Source organism: Ornithodoros turicata, chromosome 1 (genome assembly GCF_037126465.1).
Source record: "Ornithodoros turicata isolate Travis chromosome 1, ASM3712646v1, whole genome shotgun sequence".
Lineage (NCBI taxonomy): Eukaryota > Metazoa > Arthropoda > Arachnida > Ixodida > Argasidae > Ornithodoros > Ornithodoros turicata.
The window spans coordinates 164,277,843-164,298,842 of record NC_088201.1 but is presented as its reverse complement, the minus strand read 5'-3'; the positions used below and the strand labels follow the sequence as shown (position 1 = coordinate 164,298,842).

Genomic DNA, 21,000 nt, shown 5'->3' with positions numbered 1-21,000 from the left:
ACACTTCTTATGTTACAATCCATGCAGTGGTATGTGTTCTCCTGTATTACACTCATCGTATCGTAAATCGTTATTACGTAGTCGACAACTACTCCGCTGTATTCATGCTTGTATTCTTCATTGTTACCGCGGGGTGACAATAAGATTTACGGCCGTGTGTTTCAATTGTTTTTTTTCCTCTGTCTTTATATTCCTTGGTTTCACACATACTGAAAAACATGCTGCTGCTCTAGGCAACGTGGCGTTATTGGCCAACTGGGTTATCATACATTTACTTGTGTACAGCTATGTTTGCAGATTTTATTCTGACGGTTCCAGTTGCAGAAGAAAATTAGCAGGCTTATCTAATTCAAGAATGGGTGACTGACCTGCCCATGAATCTGGGAAGGCAGTCCAGCACCTGACATGGTACAGCATGAAAAATTAGGAATGTTGAAAAATGCCGTCCTTTTTATTTCACAGCTATTTTGGACACATCAGCAAAAAAGAGGAACATAGTACCCTCAACGGTAAACAAGATTAAGTGGCATGCCTGTTCGCGTTCTATCACACCTGCTCCTTTATCATTCTGCTGGTGCCTATCAGTGGAAGTGTCCACAACAGTTCCATCTTCAGGCAATGGATGGGCGATTTGCGCTTTGCCTCACATTCGACTCGCGATGTTCGCGCTTTCCATAGAGCTTGGAGCCCTGTTACCACAGCAACGCTTTTCACTTCGGTGAATTCATCGCGCTTGAAGTTGAGAAACTTCAGGGCCTCGTATGGATGTTCCTCCTCAATTTGCAAAGATGTACGAAAATCCCTCCAAAAGAGAAAAGCGTTCCTGCACTCATACACGACGTGGCGCGAGGTTTCTGTTTCACCGTACACATCACATCTTCCTTCCCAGGGTAACAGGAACTCCTTGCCCTGGAGCCAGTTTTTGCAGGAAGTACTTCTATGTGAAACTTCAGAAAGAAATCCTTGGAGCTCGTTGGATTAGGCAGGCATCTTATCTGCTTCAGAACATCCCGCGGGGAGATTTCTGTGAAGTTTTGTCGGTAGAGTGGAGGTGGGGTCATCATGGCCATGGTGTCCCAATGCAACTTTTTCTTCTTGACTGTTGCCATGTATTCCCACTTAAAGACTGATGCTGAGCTACGATTCCTTGTAGAATAGCAGGATTATCCCGTCGAGCGCTGTAGTTTCCGTCTACACTATCCACGCCAGCAAGTGACTTGTTGCCATGACTTGCATGGCAGCACGAATATCGGGCCTCCTTTGATCCCTGAAGTACGGAAAACGCCTGAATTTAATTATTATTATTATTTCCAGGTTTACAAAGCCATTTGGCCCGTGTCCAGCGACCAGAAGATATTTGACCTGCGCATGCCCTCGAATTTCGACTGCCACAGGTGTATTGCACATCGCCTGTGGAATTGCTGCACTGTTCTCCCATCTACAGGAATCGCCTGTTCAGAAGATAAGATGGCAGGATAGAAAGCAGCGTTAATTATCACACTCCTGCGTAGGATGGACAGCTCTCTCCCATGGCTGGAGCTTTCCATGCAGTTGGTTTAGCTTCTGCTTCCATATGTCAGGGTGCCATGTCTCCGGATCTTGTTTTACTCCTAGGTAAGTGGCTAGTTTTGTAGTCCATTCGATTCCCACAAAGTTTTCTGGCTTATTTGCTCATTCACCCATCGAGCAGCCCTTCGTCTTGTCCACTTTCAATGTTGCTCCCGGCACTTCACAGAAGTGCAGCATGATCTCGAGCACTCTCTCCACATGTGCCACCACCGTACAGATGATAGCTACATCGTCGGTAGTAAGTGTCAGTTCCTCCTGGGTACTCTTGTACCCTGGATTGTCACGTCTTCTATAACACGGCAGCATTGTGGCTCCACATACAGTGCAAAAAGCGTGGGAGATATGGGACGCCCTTGCCGCACATTCCTCCTAACGTCAAACTTGGGTCTGACGTTACCGGCTATGAATAGCTGGGACGTAATGCATGCGTAGCATATCTGTAACCACTTCTGCAATTCCTCCCCGATATTTATCCTGCTGCAGCAGAAGTTTGTTCATTTGCCCATCACTTTTTGCAGTCATCTGCTAGTGGCCTGGTACTACAGTCGCTTGTGGTTTGCAAGAGTCGTTGCCACGCCGCCATCACTAATTCGTACTGCCATTACTCTCCAGTGTTGAAGTGGCGCCGGACTGCTTCGTGTGTGTGTGATCCAGGCACTCAAGTTGGCATGACAGAAGCAGCTGAAAGCAGGTATGCAAAGTCCACAGAGGGAAGCACTAGATCTGTTACGTGTTTCAGACTTTCTGACATTTTTATAGTCTTTGGACAGGTGCAGAACGTTAGTGTGACGTCAACGGCAGGGGAAGAAACCTATCAGAACTAATAGCTTCTTTGAAGGGTATGGGACTACTTCCTGTTGAGGTACAGTTATGACTAAGGAACGCTAATTAATTTTCTAGAGATGCATCATCTACACTTGAGTGCCCAGTGAAACAGCGAAAGTTCATTGTCTTTGAAGCCCCCCCCCCCCCCCCCACCACCGGAATTGTTCAAAGCGTGTCACAGCTGCAGTGAGCCATGCAAGGCTACATCATATTGGTGCTAAATTTGCAGAGTCCCCCTATCTCGGACATAACGGTCATTTGTCTTTATTGCTCTCCCAATCCTACACCCTCTCAGAGGTTAATGTGGTTCTGCGTTGCATGGGCACTTCCCTTTTCTACTGATGCTTTCGGTTTCTTGTTCTGTTGAATAAATCTTCAAGTGAGAGTTTGCTGCCATCAAGCTGTCTACTGTGTTCACCCCTCATCTATATTGATGTGCTATAATGGCATAGCACATCAATATGCCGACAACCTACCATCGACAACCAAACAACCTTGCCTAGTCCTACTTTTGGATGGAAACTACATGATGTGGTAGCATCTACATACAGGGTGTTTCAAAAACGTGTCATTCGGACTTTATAAAAAAACGGGGCGACGGAAAAATACGAGGTAAACGGCATTCGTGTGGCAACTGAATTTACCATCGTTCCAAAATATTTTGATTCGATTTTAATTAAAAGAAATTGGATTACTTTAATTGAACTCCAAAATTTCCCAAGTCAACCTAGCGTGTGTTTTTTTTTTTTCTTACAGAATTAGAGAGCCCGTAGCGAACTTAGCCAGATCCACCAAGAAATCCTCTCGATATTGCAATTGGAAGTGCAACAAAAAGTCCTGAAATTGAGGCTTCAAAGTTTCGGGTATTCAACGGCGCCCCAAATCAGTCGCAAAGATGCGTGGAGAGGAGGACATGCTGCTGCCTCCATAGAAAGATAGAAGATAGATGAAAGATAGAAGGTCGCAAAAAAGAGGGCGGGAAAAAAGTGGTGGGATCATTTTTGTTTGCCGTTTTTTCAACGTATGGTGGAATGTCACCCACCTTGTTATCGGCGCGTCTTGTGCTGCACGCCGATCCGGCGATAAACTGTTCTAGCTTCATGGAGGCAGGAGCATGTCCTGCCCTTCGCGCATCTTTGCGACTGATTTGGTGCGCTGTTGAATACCCGAAACTCTGAAGCCTCAACTTCGAGACTTTCTTTGGGCAGTTCCCTTTGCAGTATCGAGCGGATTTCTTGGTGGTTCTGAGTAAGTTCGCTACGGGCTCTCTAATTCTGTAAAGAAAACGTGAGGTTGACGTGGCAAATTTTGAAGTTCAATTAAAGAAATTGAATTTCTTTTAATTAAAATCAAATGAAAATATTTTTGCAAGATGGCAAATTCAGCTACCACAAAAGTGCCGTTTACCCCGTATTTTTCCGTCGAATGACACGTTTTTTGAAACAACCTGTATATAAAATTTTAGTCGACGGAGATTTGCTGTTTTTGTACAACTTTCATTGTACATTTCTTTTGTCTCACTTAGCACACGTGAAGAAAAGTTCACATCTTCATCACGATGACAGGTCATTGTTGGATGCAGCATTATTGTTCGTGTAATCGTTTCATCAACAGAGAATACAAAAGTGCACAAATGGTAAAATATCCCTTGCTCGTTAAATTCAAAAGGGAAATAGAAAGCTGTTTATACTTCTGGTTTATTTTGTTGCAGGTTTTACAACTCTATCAAGTACGTTAAAACATCAGACGCCAAGAGGTCCTACTCTGTTTCCTAAATCTCTGGACAATAAAAAAGAAAGGTATAGTTTGAGTTGTGACAGAATGTTGCCTCTGCTCTTATATTATAGTTCAATTAAATGTTACGATGCATTTGTCGTGTACACTGAAGCCAGTTTCAATTTGCAGGGCTGTCAAAAGTACTTTACAAAAGTACACCTCAATTACAGCAACAGAGAACTTATGCGCTAAATTATTTAGCCATTTTGGAGTACTATGCACACCAATGCTGCATGGTTAACTTTGAACCCAGATCAAGGGTTGATAATACAAGAAGTCGGCCCTCAAGTCCTTTACAAATATTAGTTGGTTATGTGATAATAAATCAGTTTCCTTATTGCAAAACAGAGTTAATCAAGTGTTAAATCCCAATCTTGGTTCAAATATTAATTGGCATTTGGAAACGTGGTCAGTAAGAGGTATATTAGAAGGTTCACACAGCCAGTGATTTCCCCAGAAATTCACTGCTGGGGGGGTACCGACCTTTCAAAGGGGGGGGGGGGTATGCTTGGTGAAGATTCCACTTACGGAAGTTTTCTTAGACACAGAAGGAATTGTGGCACAATGGTGACATCTGCACAACTTTCCCGTTTTATTTGTACATCTTATTACATTAGAACACAGTACATTAGAATACAGATTCATTATGAAGGGCATTTTAACATAATGCATAATCGCATGACCGACAAAGGAAAAAGACTAGCACCCTGTCTCACGAAGCTCAATGAGTACCTAGCAACCAACGGAGGAAACCTTAGACGAAAAAAGCAGAGCAGCTCGCTTGGCTGAGTTGGGCGCAAATGGTTCTTGATGATCCACACTAAGTGTGCGTGCACGCACACATTTTTCTCAGATATGCGCGCAATATATGCATTGAACAGTTACTTTCAAATGATTTTGGACAACTGTATGGTACGATCATCTGCATAACTGTGGTCATACAGCCCAAGCTTGACAGTACAGGATGTAATTCGCTGCGCCAGACTCACTACATGGTCGAGCTGGGTGGGGTCACCTGACCAATTTCAGGGGGGGGGGTTGCAAAAATCCAGGGAGGGTGTACACCCCCCTGGGGGGGATGTAGGGAAATCCCTGGGTTACACAGTTCAGCTGAATGACAGTGATGAAAATTATCTTATTTACTCCTCATATATACAAGACATGAGTATAATCTACAAATACAGATATGCCCCCAGGTTACTTAACCCTCCAGGAACAAACTATATAATAATTATAATATGCTGTGGTAGCAAAAAAAAAGCAATGAGAAAAACTTGCAGTAAGCAAGAAATGAAAATTTGCTGACATCTACATTTGTACAAGTCTGCGCACTGATGACAAAGCATCCTTAATAGGATGCACGGCGCAGATTGAGATTCAGTGGGGTACTTCTATTGTATTTTCTCGGAGCACCCCATATCCTTCTTTTGAATGGTCGACAGGTGACATAACAGAATTTCCTGCAGAAATAAGGGTTTTCCGTCCAGTTTGCCGTTCAAGTAGCGCGTAAAGACCACACGGCGCTGCCGCATATCTTGCCATGCTCTTTGGTGAACAGTATTTGAAAATAAATAAATAAAAGACACTTGGCAACACTTCGGTGCCCAGGCACAGTATTTCCAAATATTCGTTAGTTGTGATGCAATTGTCTGTCTGCTTTTCACACTCATTCTCTACCTCTCGGCAGCAAGAACCGTAGTGTGCGTCGGTTTGCATTCCACACATGAACACCTGCACGACGAAAAAGCAGCACTTGTTTCGGCTGACACAAGTGCTTCTTCCTGATACACGGAAATTCCACAAAGCAGTCCATGTTCACGGCACGGTGAGCTACTGGTGAGGAAGAATGTGACTCCGGTTAATCTCTGGACGAGGAATCTTCTGCTTCGAAGCACACGAAGGCACACACTTTCCAGCACGCTTACGCACAGAACAGAAGTTATGTGTGAGCGACAGTTCTCGAATGCGGAATACCAGCGCTACTCATGTTCAAGAGGCTCGAGATTCTCGACGTAGAAAGTGGTCACAAATGCCCACTGCAATTTTTGTTTTCACCGGACTAGCGAAAGAAATGGCGCGTATTACATGCGTCCTCGATGGATAGCGCGTGGTCATGCAACTGTTGACAGACTGCTTTCCTACGAGGGTCCCTCGACATGCAATTATCCAAAATTCGATTACAGAAAAACTACAGCAATTTGAGCGGAGTGTTTTGATATTTGAATTTTAATTTTTGACGGTTCAAGCTTTTCGCTGCACATAAAGTTTCGATTGGTTTACATTAACTTTTCGGTCCCTTTAAAAAGATCCTCTCCAGTGGGCTTTTTTCAATAAAACACGGATATTTTAGGATATTTTTAGAGAAATATATAGAATTCTAGAAATGTGACACAGAGTACAATGGTGCTTTGCTCTTCTTGATTTCCGGTGACCTCCCATAGTTTGTGTTTACGGAACTGCCTGTCCCAGCAACATTGTATCCGTTTCCATTGTTTCCCGAAAAGTGGAGTTCCATGCACACGTGACTGAATGGTATGGATCCTAGGCGCCTGCATTAGCTGCTGCGTTAAAAAAGTTAAAAAGCCACACAGTTAAAAAGTTAAAAGCTAATGTTGAGCGTGCCTGGGCTTTTGCAAACATTCAACACTACAAAAAATACACCGGGAATAACGAAAACGTTTTCCGTGTGACGTTGAATTCAGATTGTCTTTCATATCACACCTGAAGAAAATCTCTAAACAATCTGGATAAAATTGTCTGGATAAGATCCAACAAAAGTTAAACAACCCTGATCGTATATATTTTCATCATGCAGGACAACTACACAATGGGGGTCGTACTGTCAACTGTAAGATGGGATGCAGGCTCTTTGAGAGTCTGAAACAGTGGCATTGCTATCCGTTACTACGCCAGCAGTAATTCTAGAACAGATTTTAAGAAAAAATCTCCCCGGGAACAGTATTGCAAACCGTAGGATGGGACAAGCGAAAGCTTGCCCACGGGAACAGTACCGCAAGCGATACCTTGGAATAGACTTTGTATCGCCAACTTGACCCAATAGACTTTGTATCGCCAACTGTAGGATGGGACATGCGTTAGCTTGCCCACATCACGGTTCAAAAATAGACCAGAAAACAGCAACCGCAACAGCAACCCAATAGACTTGAAGTGTGTGTATTGTCATCAAGCAGCAACCCAAGTGTGTATTGCCATCAAGCAGGAGAGCTACCTATGGAGGTAGTCCCCTTTGGACAGACAGTAACTTTACGTTACCCAACCCAACCCAACCCAACCCAACCCAAGTGCAAATAGTTATTGGGAACATCGCCACAAGCACGGTTTCCGAATCACGCCACTGTCACATATCGTGCGTGCCAGTTATCCAAGTTTGCCGGTGTGGGGGAAGCGTTAGGAATGACGATGTCCGCCTCTCCCGCACCGTAGCGGCACACAATGACGACGACGTTTCATTTATGAAAACAGACATAAATGCGATGTGATGTTAGTGGTGATTTTTAAGAAAAAAAAGCTCCCCGCGAAAAGCGCCGCAAGCAATGCTGCCTCTATGGCCGTGGCAAACGTGACATTTTAAAGGGACCGAAAAGTGAATATAAACCTATGGAAACTTTACGGTTACTCTCTGAACTACATGAATCGCAAAATTATTAAGAATAGCACTACTCTCATTCAAGGCAGCACTATCGACGTCGTCAAGAATGTTCCTTGTCAAAAAGAAAAAAACTACATGTAGAAGGAAAACATGACAGAACAGGTCAGGACATGTCAGAGCATGTTTGTCAGACAACAAGGGGAAAAAAGCAAACAGAAACACTTGAAAACCAACATCAAACTATTTCTGAGCACACGCACTCCTCTTATTCAAAAACAGTGCTCATCATAAATCCGTCCAGAACAATACACACCATTTTTTCTATTGCTACGCTTTTTTCCAGTAACGGTCAATGCATTGCTACAGACTGTGTGACGTCATCACATCCTGTCTGAAGAAGACAGCGGCAAAGACAAAGTCTCCTATTATTTATTGAATCGCAAGATTATTTCCTTTGTCCGATTCTTAATGACGTTCACTTTTACAATAAAATTCAACAAAATAAGCACCGTCCATACTCCAAAGGCTCATCATGGTCATTAGAATCATAACACCAGTAAACTACCACTGCTCTTTTAAAATAATAAGTGAGACCACCCAACATCATCACCAGGCTTATGTAACACACGACCATTTCTATGCTCGCATACTCATTGTCTGAGGCTACACCTGCGAGCAAAAAGGCGGGAAAGCCGGGGGGCAAAGTTCCATTCGCGCACGACAAAGCACAAGACAGAACGCCTTTACGGGAACATGGTGGCATTCCCACCATATTAATGGTTTTCTATCTTGCATTGCAGTTTAGAAAAACTACTACTACTACAAAACTATACTTTTAGGAGTCTTAGAGCCTTGCCGGGAAACGGTAACGGATCGCGCGCGTCGCGCGTCTAAACCGCGGGGCTCGCGTTGCGCTCGTACGGGGAATCGCGCGCGTCGCGTGTCCAAACCACGAGAACGGCCCCGCTTGCGGCTCGCGTGGGGCGCGGTTCGGGCGCACTGTTTTATCACTTATACGGAAGCACAGCTGACATTGTAGTACCCTGGCGATAAATATTTTTATTCCAGCGCCAGCAGAATGTATTCAGAAAAGGCTTCGGGTGTGTAAGGTCAGGCCAATGCGTGCTGATGGGAGCGCACTGCTCTGTTGGGTCTCTATAGTATTCTTGCAAAATATATGGGTGCAAGAAAATAAAAGGAAGACGAAGAAGAGAATGCACTCCTGTATAATGATCGGCGATATCCTATTACATCCGGAAGGAGGACCTATCACTTTGCGATCGCATGCAAGAGTGAGCCATCTTTTGACGATGGTAGAATAATTATTGACCTGAGGAATAATATGGATTTATGTGGTTGTGACAATAGACTTTGTGTTTGTGAGTGTGAAAATGTGAGTGTGTGTCTGTGTATGTGCGCGGGCGCGCGCGCTTTTCTGAACCAGGGATCCCACTTGACAAGTAAGTTATTTGTGTGTGCCTTTTCATGTGACACGAGTGATACATTTATGCACTATTGCGTGGAATAGTGGCTTAAAAAATAAGGGTAGCAGCGCTTGCATTTCTATCTGTAGGATAGACCGAGAGCGTTTTTAATGGAATTGCCTCGCGAACCTGGTGAAATATTTGTTTTGGGCAGGCTATTGTATGAGAGCCGGTCCTGTTGCGTTGCATTTGATACGCTTTCTTGAAGCAGCGTGCTTTGTTCTTGTAGTGTGGTTTACGCCTTTATCAATAGAAATGAATAGAAGTGTTTGTTTATTTGTTAGTATGTGTCTGTCACGTTCGTAGCGCTGTTCAAGCTTTATTTTCTTTGCAAAAATTCAGACTTTATGGTATTAAGCTGTTCGAGTAGAAGTGACTTTCCCTGCTCGCTTAAGATAAATTCTGCATCCCTGTCCTGTGCTTTCTTCACGCAGGGACAATGCAAATGAGTATTTAGCATTATGCAATAATTATCTGATAGCAGAAATGGGTGTCTTTGTCACAGTTTATTAGCGAGTGCGTCGTTATTTTATTTATTTTATTTTTCTCTTATAGCTATGCGAGCAAAAGTGCGTGTAATTTTTCGCTGCTCATTTCTTATTTTCTCTACTTTTATGTAGAAGAAAGCCTCCTGCGTAAAAGCTGAATAGTGTTCTATCAGTGGAAGTGGGGTTGTTTGTTTGATTTTGTTGGGTGTTCGATGTCTTGACGAAGTAAGCAGTGCTTAATTTTGCAGGTTTTTGAGCAGAAAAGCTGGTATCTAAGCACGGAGCAGAAATTTCTATATTTCTCTGCTCCCTAAGAAAATTTGTACGTCGTTTTCCAAGCAGACCACGTTTAGTTTACGCGAAATAGAAAAATGAAGTTGTGTAGCTCTATGATGTCCGCCGCAGGCTGAGGCCTTTTCCCCGATGAGCAGTGTTTTGTATGCGATGTCGCATGTCTGGACTTGTTCAGTAGTGTTGCAATTATTACCCTTCGCTAATATCTTGTTGCTGTCGTCTTGTCTTAGACGTTGAGCTTCGTAGCGATGTGCGGTAAAGCTACGATTATTCCTGAGCGCTCCGTGTGTTTAATGCGTTGTCCTCTGTGCGTGCGTGCGTGTGCTTTTTTCCTGATTTGGGACGTCATCATGGCATGTCTGGACTTGCTCAGCAGTGTTGCAGTTCTTCCCGCTGCTAGTATCTTGTTGGTGTCATGTTGTGCTAGCCGTGTGGCGATGTGTGGTGACCTGAGGTCTTAAGCCTTTTCCCTGCTCACCTAAGGAAATTTGTGTATCCCTGTCCTGTGCTTTCTTTACGCAAGGGCAATACGTCTGTGTATGTGGCACTATCAGATAGCAGACATGAGTGTCTTTTTCTTAGTTTATTAGCATATGCTTTAGTTTTTTTTAGTCAAGCACAAGTGCGCGCAATTTTTCGCTGCTCTCTTCCTCAAATCACCGATTTGAAGCGAAGAAAGTCGCATGGTACAGCTGAGAAGAGGGTTTCTCTGATTGTTTGTTAGATGTTGTTAGGAGCTCGGTATGTTGAAGAAGTCAGCTGTTAAACGTGTTCGTGAAGAAATGCTTGCATCTGAGCGCAGGATAGGAATTCCTGAAGCACGGCACCTTCAGTGTAAATTAATTATTTTGGATGTGAGTCTGCTTCACTGCATGACAAGGCTGAAATGGGAAGAGAGGAAAAATTGGAGCGCTTCATTAATAGCGATCCATGTAATAGGGCAATTATAGTTTCCATAGAAAGTAGAATTTTAATAGACTCCTAAAAGTATAGTTTTGTAGTAGTAGTTTTTCTAAACTGCAATGCAAGATAGAAAATCATTAATATGGTGTGAATGCCATCATGTTCCCATAAAGGCGTTCTGTCTTGTGCATTGTCGTACGCGAATGGTACTTTGCCCCCGGCTTTCGCGCCTTTTTGCTCGCAGGTGTAGCCACAGACAATGAGTATGCGAGCATAGAAAGGGTCATGTATTACATAAGCCTGGTGATGATGTTGGGTGGTCTCACTTATTATTTTAAAAGGGCAGTGGTAGTTTACTGGTGTTGTGATTCTAATGACCATGATGAGCCTTTGGAGTATGGACGGTGCTTTTTTTGTTGAATTTTATTGTAAAAGTGAACGTCATTAAGAATCGGACAAAGGAAATAATCTTGCGATTCAATAAATAATAGGAGACTTTGTCTTTGCCGCTGTCTTCTTCAGACGGGATGTGATGACGTCACACAGTCTGTAGCAAAGCATTGACCGTTACTGGAAAAAAGTGTAGCAATAGAAAAAATGGTGTGTATTGTTCTGGACGGATTTATGATGAGCACTGTTTTTGAATAAGAGGAGTGCGTGTGCTTAGAAATAGTTTGATGTTGGTTTTCAAGTGTTTCTCGTTACTTTTTTCCCCCTTGTTGTCTGACAAACATGCGCTGACATGTCCTGACCTGTTCTGTCATGTTTTCCTTCTACATTTTTTCCATTTTCTTACATATTTTTTCTACATACTAGTTTTTTCTTTTTGACAAGGAACATTCTTGACGATGTCGATAGTGCTGCCTTGAATGGGAGTAGTGCTATTCTTAATAATTTTGCTATTCATGTACTTCAGAGAGTAACCGCAAGGAAGACAGGTGCATGGCTTTATTCAGTTTGCCGCCTGGCTCTCGGAAGGGATGGACATGTCTCGATTAGCTCGTTGTATGTAGGCATTAAAGTTGTTAGGATATTTTATTCTTTTGCAAGTCTAATTTAGTAAGACTTTGGGAATGAAATGCTTAAATCCTACAATCACCTCTCATATATGGCGTTTTTCTGCAATAGTTCCCTGTGCAATAGTTATAGTAGAATAAAGGAAATACTCTTGGAATAGCGATTCAATAAATAACGGGTCCCCTGTCTAGAGCGTACGCGTCCTTGAGCCACGCAGCTGCATGATGATGTCATACCACAACACTATTGTTTTAGGTGGAAATTGTCCAGAGGAGCATTAGTGGGAAAAAACAGTGTAGCCCTGAGACAATAGGATGACGTCACGACCAATGAGCACGGCCTGCAGGGGGCGCAAGCATTCACTTCTTTCTTGGACACTGGCTGGTGTCCGTATTGAAAAATATTCTTGATGGACCACCAAGCCTGATGGGCTAGTATGTTTTGGGACCTTGGTGGGCTGACGTACCCAACAGCCCACCAGACGTGATGGGCTGGTGGTCCAACCAGGCTTGATCGGCTGGTGGTCCAACCAGGACCCCAGCCTGGACCAACTGGACCCCAGTGGATTGTGTGAGGTGACCTGAAGGTGATATACATGACTGCTAAAACTAATATTGCCAAATCATATGACGTATGGAGAGCTGTCCTTGTACAATACACATGTGTAAAGAGTGTCCGAGCTGTGATTTGTTCCTTTCCGGGATAATGGTGCCGTCGTGGGTGTGTTGATGGGAGGCAATGACATCACACGTTAGAGTGGAGAGATTTCAAAGAAGATACACATTGTATTTGAGAACCTTAAAATATTTACAAGTTCAAGGCTCGCCGTGGAGGTCGACGAAGGTCGCTCATTTTTTGCGACAGGTATACTCTCATCATTTTCAGTCTCTTCTGAAGGCTGTCTTCTGGGACGTTCTTCTTTTCCACGAGGAATCGTCGAAAGGCCCCTGTAACAAATTAGCGAAGAGATATGTAGTACACCATTAAAGCAATCACATTGAAACTCAACACTTACGAACAGCTAGTGTAAAGCATTCGTTGTAGAATAAAAGGAGTAACACATAACTTAATGTGGTAATACACTAAGGGCTGCATAGTACGTAATAAATTGGGAATGGGATTGAGAGACAGCTTTATTCATTAGGAAGGTTAGTGCCCAGGAATCACAAAACAAACCATAACTTCCTGTTGCTGTACTGCATTAAGCCATAGAACAATAAAATGCAAAAAAGCCCCGTTTCATCTTGGAGTGGTGCCTATCCAAATACAGAAGTCTTATGGAATCTGAGATCTAGAACACTATACACATTGAGAAAGAGCAAACTGGCCTGTGCTGCCACTGCTGTATTAGTAGAAACAGCCAAATTTAGGTAAAAAGTTGCTAAAATCAACACAAATGCATAGAACTTTGCAAAAATAACGATTACCAAGCTCCAACCAACGATGCCTGGTCACCAATTTGATTAAAGCTGCAGGCTGCTACCATATTGCCAACACTACTGACCGCAGCCCCAAAACTGTAACAGAAGCTTGAACAGATGCATCGTTGATTAGTTCTCACTTATACTGACTGTAAAACAGTGCCAAAAGGATGAATCGAGGCAACTGACCGAAAATGTTTTTTGCACATTTTGTGTTTACTTATTTAGAAATGCTGCAGGTAATACTTATAGCCTAACAAAAAATATAAAAGGAACCGCAGGAAAAGATAACAGAAGAGCCTTTAACAATGCAGTTGTAACTCAACCTTTTAAATAACAAGCCCTCTAACTGGTAACAGTACCAGAGGGTGATGAATTCCATACTGGAATGGTCTCAACAAAAAAAAAAAACATTTTAGGATCACATTATCAGTGAATCTCATCTTGAATGGGAGAATGTACATGACACATGTTTCAGGGCACTAGAGATCGTAGAAATAATGAAACATGATACTACCCCCTAAAAAACTACTTGATTCTTGATTCAGGGCATTCATGATCTCGCACCCAAATAATTTGACTAAATAGAATAGTAGCCCTGATAAACAAGGTGAACATACCGTGAACAGCTTGAACTTTCTCTGGTGTTAGGGCTGGGAACGTCTCAACCTTCCCTTTGGCTTTGGCATGATTCGACAGCTTGCCTGAGAAGGTCTTGCAGCTGAGCACTTCAGTACCCCACACCGCTACCGCAAGCTCCTTGACGAAAATGGTGTCCTCGTCTTGTGAAAATATGATGTCCCACTTCTCTTTGGGGATGGCAACCCCATTTCCAAGGAGAGTCTACAACAGTATAGATGGTATAAATTAATTAACTTCATTATGGCATAATCAATTACTACTTCATATATTTCACTGACTTTGCACTGGGGCGAAGCCCACACACACCCTGACCGGAAGAATCACGAGCCACGTGACCTTCTGACAGCACCTGCTCAAACGTTGCCTGCCTGCGTACTGCTGACAGTGGCCCAATGAGGTCGAAACAGCTGTCCGGTACCGGCATGGCAAAGTTTGAGCACCTGGAAACTTCTCATGATAAAGTCTTCCCTTTAATCGCGATTAGTGTACAAATGCAGGAGAGCTAACTTTGTCCGAGGGGCGGATCCAGACCCTCTGTTTGGGGAGAGGGTTTCTTTGTCGGAGCGGGTAGTGGGGAGAGAGGAAAATCTAATGCATAAACTGACGTTTTCTGGGAAGGCGACCGCCCCCCCCCCACCTTCCTGCATCCGCCACTGACTCTCAACCATAAAGTATCTCAATTTCTTCCCGGTAATTAACAGACTGTGGGGATTTATCCACTTAGCCATTTATATTAAGTTTACTAAATTTTAAATTACACTTAAAAGCATTATACTGTGCAAAGATGTGTACACAGTGCGATATACAATCTGAATATAGTATGAGAAAAACGATACACAGAGGCCTGAAAAGTAACAAGGAAAAATACCCTGCGATGTCACAGAGTAGTTCATAGAAGATATACTTTACCATTTCCAATGGAGGCTGTTCTCCAGGTTCCCCTGGAAGGAAGCAAAGTATGATTAACTTGACAGAAGGCAATGTTGAAACAGTGGTGTACAGTGCAGTACCGTAGAGTGGTGTACGACTAAAATGGTGCGAAGGCATAACTTAAGCGCATCCAACCTTCTCATTTCTGCGCCATTCTCCGCTTGTGTTACCCAAGCTGATAATAGCCTCAGGTGAACTCTCTTTGATGGAGCTCAAGGGATGAGCCGCGCTCGTGAAAGCCTCGTTGTGAACCGAGACTGGTGCAACCGACAGAAAGTGGGCAAATATTTACCTTGAGCTGCAAGTTCCAGGGATCCCTCAGGTTGCGCGAGGTTTCCATCTGTACAATGATTAACATGTCGAAAAATTAAGCAGGCGTCCTACATGTTACAGCAGGTGTCCCGGCGTCCTACAGCAGGTGTCCCGGCATGTTGGGACAAAATGAGGCCGACCAACATTGGTTGAAAAGTTTGTGTTTTGCGGTAGATGTACAGGTATTTGTAATGATAGGCCAGGAAGGCAGTCCCCAAAAGATGGCCCACCTCAGAAATACCTTCATGCCGGGAAATGCAGAAGAATGTGGTATACCTGAAACTGAGTATGCCATTCCTTCCACGTTGTTGGCTGAAGAAAGAGAGATACCTGCATAAATTTAAAAAAATGCTACAGCAGTGCAACAGTTTGGACAGGTGCAGAATAGGGAAATCATGAGGCAGGGTAAAAAGTCCTCACACCAGGAGCAACAAATATTGAAAATATTTCTTTTGGAACACCGGCTGATTCTCACGTGCGGACATCCGTCGGCCTGGTTAAATCACGGATACACAAAATATCAAAAATCCTAAGGAGGCCCGAGTAACGTTATGTTCATACTGTCGAGTTCGCATGGAGTAAGTGGTGAGGAAGGCACGTCCTTGGAATGATGCACCAAGACATGGCGGCTTTGGGTCTCGCACTCCATGTGATTTACTTCTTGTACACCTGCTGGGAAAGCTTAATATAAATAATTTTTGTAATGGTCACATCGCAGTGCTGTTACTTCTCTGAGGTTGAACGGGAATGGACACCATTGTCTGCGGTACAGAATCTGAAGTGGAAGTATATTATCTCAGTGAGTCCTGCACAAAAGCTTCATTTCCCCTGCGACCCAATAGCAATATTGGTGTAAATCACAGGACAATGGATAGCTAGCAAGCAAGGTGGCGGTACAGGTTCATAACTTAAAAACCCAAGACCGAGAGACAAAAAACAGCACAGACAAAGTGTTAAAACGTCTCTGTGACCTTGTCTGTGTAACTGTTTTCTATCCTAACAACTCAATCCATTAACACTGCACGTAAACTGGAGCAACGGAGCACCAGGGAACGTGGATGAGTACTGAATCAATATTGGTGACAATATCATGCATTACTTACCTAGATCCAGTACCTTTGCAGCTAGGGCTTTACTGAGTTGCGTATTTAATTTTCTGATGTCTTTTATTTCTTTTTCAAGAAATCCTGTGTGGCTGTCCCTCTCATCAAGAAGCCTTTTTGGGACAACTTCGTCTTCGCTTTCACCAGTCAGCTCATCGAGAAGCGCCAGTTCGTCCCTACGGCTTGCAGCCTTTCGCTTACTAGCTGTATCCTGTCAATAGTCACGTCATGCTGCGTATATTTCTGGCAACTGGGTCATTCCAGGCCGAATCATCCAATGCTTGCGCTGAACCCTCAGAAGTTTGGTTCCCAAAAATTATGGTGGACACGTTCTGACATTAGAAGGCACATCTCAAGGTTATAGTGAAGAATATTTAACCGCTCTCGATCTACACTGACTCAAAGTTCAGGGGAATCACAAAAACTATGGTGCGAAAGTAGTAGTCCAGGCAGCGGACTGTTTAATCTACGCAGACATTTTCTGCACAGAACGCGAGATCAAACCCCAAAGAACGTACTGAGCCCAAGCCATTTCCCCCGTCAGAAGGGCGCACAGTACGCCGCGATTTGTCCACTGTTTGCGCTTCAATAAAGACATTTTCCTGGAAAGCTAGAAACCCCCAAATTTTCTGGCATACTTGGAAGTTCTCACAGTATGAGACATAAAAAATTTTGAAGATCTTAGTCACCGCCCTGCATTTGGACTCTTTTTTTTTCTTTTTTGAAGGCTCCGGCTTTCTTTTTGTCTGTCCTCTACCCGCGTGACGGTAAAGAAACAAAGATTAACCAAGATAGCGAAGTTCAGCGGATGATGAACATCGCCTGTTGGGTAATTCAATTTTAAATCGACCAAGGACCGCCGGTGACATTTTTTTATTTCAGTGAAAAAAAAATTGGAAACGACGTTCAGTGAAGACGAAAGCAGGTACGGGAGCTACGTACGATCAGCAAGGAGAAGGGGGTAAGGTGGTGCCGTCTTTACGACGTGATTTTTTCTTCCGGCTTTGCTGCCTTAGTGACGCCAATTTATTCGAGTCACAACCCTCGTACCTGGCCATGTCAAGTCACCTGTAGTACACCTGTATGGGGTGCAAATGGTCACACTTTAAGGGGTCGCTGAAGAAAAAATGCAAAGTTAGCAGATATGGCAAAAATTGTACACATTTTAGCGCTCATGGCTGCTCGACGGCTGGCCAGACGTTTCTAAAAACGTGTATTTTTAATCTGCAATCTTTGTGCACTGTGCAATGATGTGCAATCTTCAAGTTTCGTTGCCGAAAGAGATGTCAGTAACGTTAGGTGAGAGCATAAAATTCCCGATGTTTGGTATGGCGTACCCCGGCCTCTGCAAAAGTCCAATAATTTTGTGATTACTCAAAGGTTAACGTATCCCCTAAACGCAGCTGGAAAAATATGTTGCACTATTTTAGTAGGGTGAACGCAAGGGATTTTTTCTCTGTGGCCAGGTCTCGCCGTTGCTGCCGTGCACTCCAACTACACTTTGGAGTGGTACGCCATCGCGCGTTTCCTATTTCACGGGCCCTTCGGTCTTCCTTATGCAGTACTGATACCTACGGCTGGCACTTATTTGTGGACATGTCCATGTCGTCATTCTTATTTACGTAGAACCCTTTTATATGCAGTTGCGAGACCAACAGATGACGTGTGTCTATTATGCCACAGCGAATGAGAGTGGAGTAATGATTGGCGATATGTAGCTGTGTATAGCAATAACTTTTGCAACAGTTTTGTCAATGCTACACAAGGTGTGCATTTTTTTATAAAACTGTACTGTTGCAAAAGTCATTGCTATACTCAGCTACATATCGTCAGTCAGTACTCCACTCTCATTCGCTGTGGCATAATAATAGAAACACGGCATCTGTTGGTTTCGCAACAGCATATAAAAGGGTTGTACGTCAATAACAATGCCGACGTGAACATGTCCACAAATAAGTGCCAGCCGTGGGAATCAGTGTAACATCAGTGAGATCGAAGGCCCTGTGAAATGGGAAACGCATGATGGCGTACCACTCAAAAGTGGAGTCTGAGTGCAAGGCCGCAACGGCGAAAACTGGGCACACAGAAAAATTCCCTGCGTTCACCCTACTAAAATAGTGCAACATAGTTTTGCAGCTACGTTTAGGGGATATGTTGGCCTTGAGTGATCGCAAAATTATTGGACTAAGTATTGCAGAGGCCTAAGTAAACATCGGGAATTTTACGCTCTCGCCTAACTTTACGGACATCTCTTTCGGCAACGAAACTTGAAGATTGCACATCATTGCACCGTGCACAAAGATTGCAGATTAAAAATACACTTTTTTAGGAACCTCTGGCCAGCCGCCGAGCAGCCAAGAGCGCTAAAATGTGTGCAATTTTTACCATATCTGCTAACTTTGCATTTTTTCTTCAGCAACCCCTTAACGTGTGACCATCTGCACCCCATACAGGTGTACTACAGTGCCCAGACTTTACATGAGCCAGCTATGAGGGTTGCGACGTGAATGAAATGGCGTCAGTAAGGCTGCAAAGTCGCAAGAAAAAACCATGCGAATTCTGGCTAGGGCCCAGTTTCACCAACGCCGATTAACATTTGAATCGGGATCAACCGTCCCTTAACTTAAAATCAATGCTTAACTGTGCTTCACAAAAGATAGTTATTGTTACTGAAACATTCATGACGTTACAAGCTAGCGCTGACAAAAAAATATTTGAGTGATAACTTCAAGTTTTAGCAACTCTTGATCTCGCGGTTCAAAGTTAACCAGCATTAGTGAAACCGGGACTAGTGCAAACAGTCCATTGCCTGACTACTACTTTTGCACCATTGTTTTTGTGATTCCCCTTAACTGTGACTCCGTGTAGACAGAGTGGTTGAATATTTTTCAATAAAACCTTGGGATATGCATACTAATGTCAGGACGTGTCGATCATAATTTTTGGGAACAAAAGTTCCGGGGGTCGAGCGCAAGCATTGGATGATTCGGCCTGGAATAAACCAACTGATAACTAAGAATGAAGCTGAACAGGTACACATATACATGACACCGGAAAGCGTAGAACGCATACAAATATTTGCTTTGACACATCTAGGTGACGACAACTAAACGAATTAAGAAAGTTTCGTACCCTAAGAGGCCTCTTCTTCTGACTAACAGGTGCATGCAGGTGGTTGCTCTTCGACGGCTTGCCGAGACGCTTGCGTTCTCCTCCAAGCCTTGCGTCCTCTTCGCTTTCTGAGTCATACATTTTGAAATGGCGTTACACAACACAAGGCTGCGGTGTCATCACTAAATTCATAGTGCGCACTTCAGTTTCTTCTAGAAGTAATGTACGAGATGCTTACCTGCCAAAAAAACTACATCGGCCTCATAGTAGCCGCCCTTTGTTTTCTTGTCACCGGGCCAATACACATCGCAAACTGGAAAGGTCGCGTTCCCGTTGAAATCTGTACCGTCTACGGGTTCCGTGAAGTTTCTAATATTAGACGTTGGCACAACAAGCCGCGCATCGTCGAAATGAAATCGGATGTACGCGAACATCACTGCTACGAAGCGAAACTACTACTACAATCGACCGGGCACAACCGCGCACCACGTTGCCGTAAAACAAAAAGTCCAAAAGACACCAACGCAGGATTGACTTGGATAAGTGCATAAGTGCCGAGCTTCTGATAGCGATGACGCTTAGCAGTTCAGAATGCTCACATAAAAAAAAGATCACGCGATGTTAAACTCAAGCAAACGAGGTGAAAAACTGTGGAAAAACGAAGGATTTGACTTTATAATATGTTTTTGAAGGACAACATTATTTAGTGCTGGAGTACGACTGCTTGATTGTGGGGTCATGCTCTGTGACCGCTGTTGTTACTTGATTGGTGGCGTCTTGTTCTAACACAATGGATTGTCAATAGTGTGGCTCAAGTCAATCCAATGTTGTTCCCCGCGCATCGCAGGCGTTTTGGTTTTGCAAGCCTTTAACGGAGAGTTACCATTATTACCAAGCTTACCGAAGTACAGTGGCAGTTTACGGTGTGAGCCGATAGCTAAGTGGTTAATGTGTGTTCTGTCGTTCAGATAATTAAGATATGGATGCCACAAAGGCGCGTCGGAAACGGTTCTTGGAGCCGGGGAGTGACTCTCGCATTCCGAAGCAGACCGTATTTAACAGAAGGAAGAAGGAACAGAGAGTGAATAGAAGTGCTAGTGCTAGTACAAGTGCAAATTTAGATTACTCTTTGACAGAGGAGCGGATTGGACTTGAAGATTCCTGCACGGCTTCTGGCGGTGCATCTGCAGCAGACGAGGAGCAAGGTGACGACATAGGTGAACCAAGCAGTCTAGCGGAAGCCGGACTAAGCTTGCCACCCATAGCTGACGAATCTACTGATGCAGAGCCTGATGACAACAACGGTACCGTCCAAGACATGGTTACGGGCGATCAACGAAGCCATGACAGTGAACCGCTTGAATCTGCTGAAGACTTCGACTTTCGCTCCTTCATGAGCGACAGCTTCAGTGCAACATTACCCAACAGTACAGTAACAGTCGCCCAGGCTGTGCTCTTGATTCTCGCATACGTCGTTACATCAAGGCTGTCATGGACGCAGATTGACGGACTCTT

General features: G+C 43.8%; 1 protein-coding gene and 1 long non-coding RNA gene across 2 annotated transcripts; both read right to left on the bottom strand.

The window, feature by feature from the left end:
* Positions 1 to 1,671: 1,671 nt before the first annotated feature.
* Positions 1,672 to 15,596, bottom strand: LOC135388692 (uncharacterized). Its single transcript, XM_064618410.1, has 7 exons — positions 15,548 to 15,596; positions 15,252 to 15,299; positions 14,939 to 14,970; positions 14,008 to 14,230; positions 12,778 to 12,913; positions 12,433 to 12,546; positions 1,672 to 1,858 (listed from the first exon to the last, which is right to left on the bottom strand). Exons 1-7 carry the CDS (start codon positions 15,564 to 15,566, stop codon positions 1,672 to 1,674), a joined length of 759 nt encoding a protein of 252 aa, XP_064474480.1. The 5' UTR covers positions 15,567 to 15,596.
* An 801-nt stretch (positions 15,597 to 16,397) lies between these two features.
* On the bottom strand, positions 16,398 to 19,963 carry LOC135372375 (uncharacterized). Its single transcript, XR_010415973.1, has 3 exons — positions 19,724 to 19,963; positions 19,507 to 19,613; positions 16,398 to 16,585 (listed from the first exon to the last, which is right to left on the bottom strand). It is a non-coding gene; the product is annotated as an uncharacterized LOC135372375 (long non-coding RNA).
* Between the last annotated feature and the right edge of the window lie 1,037 nt (positions 19,964 to 21,000).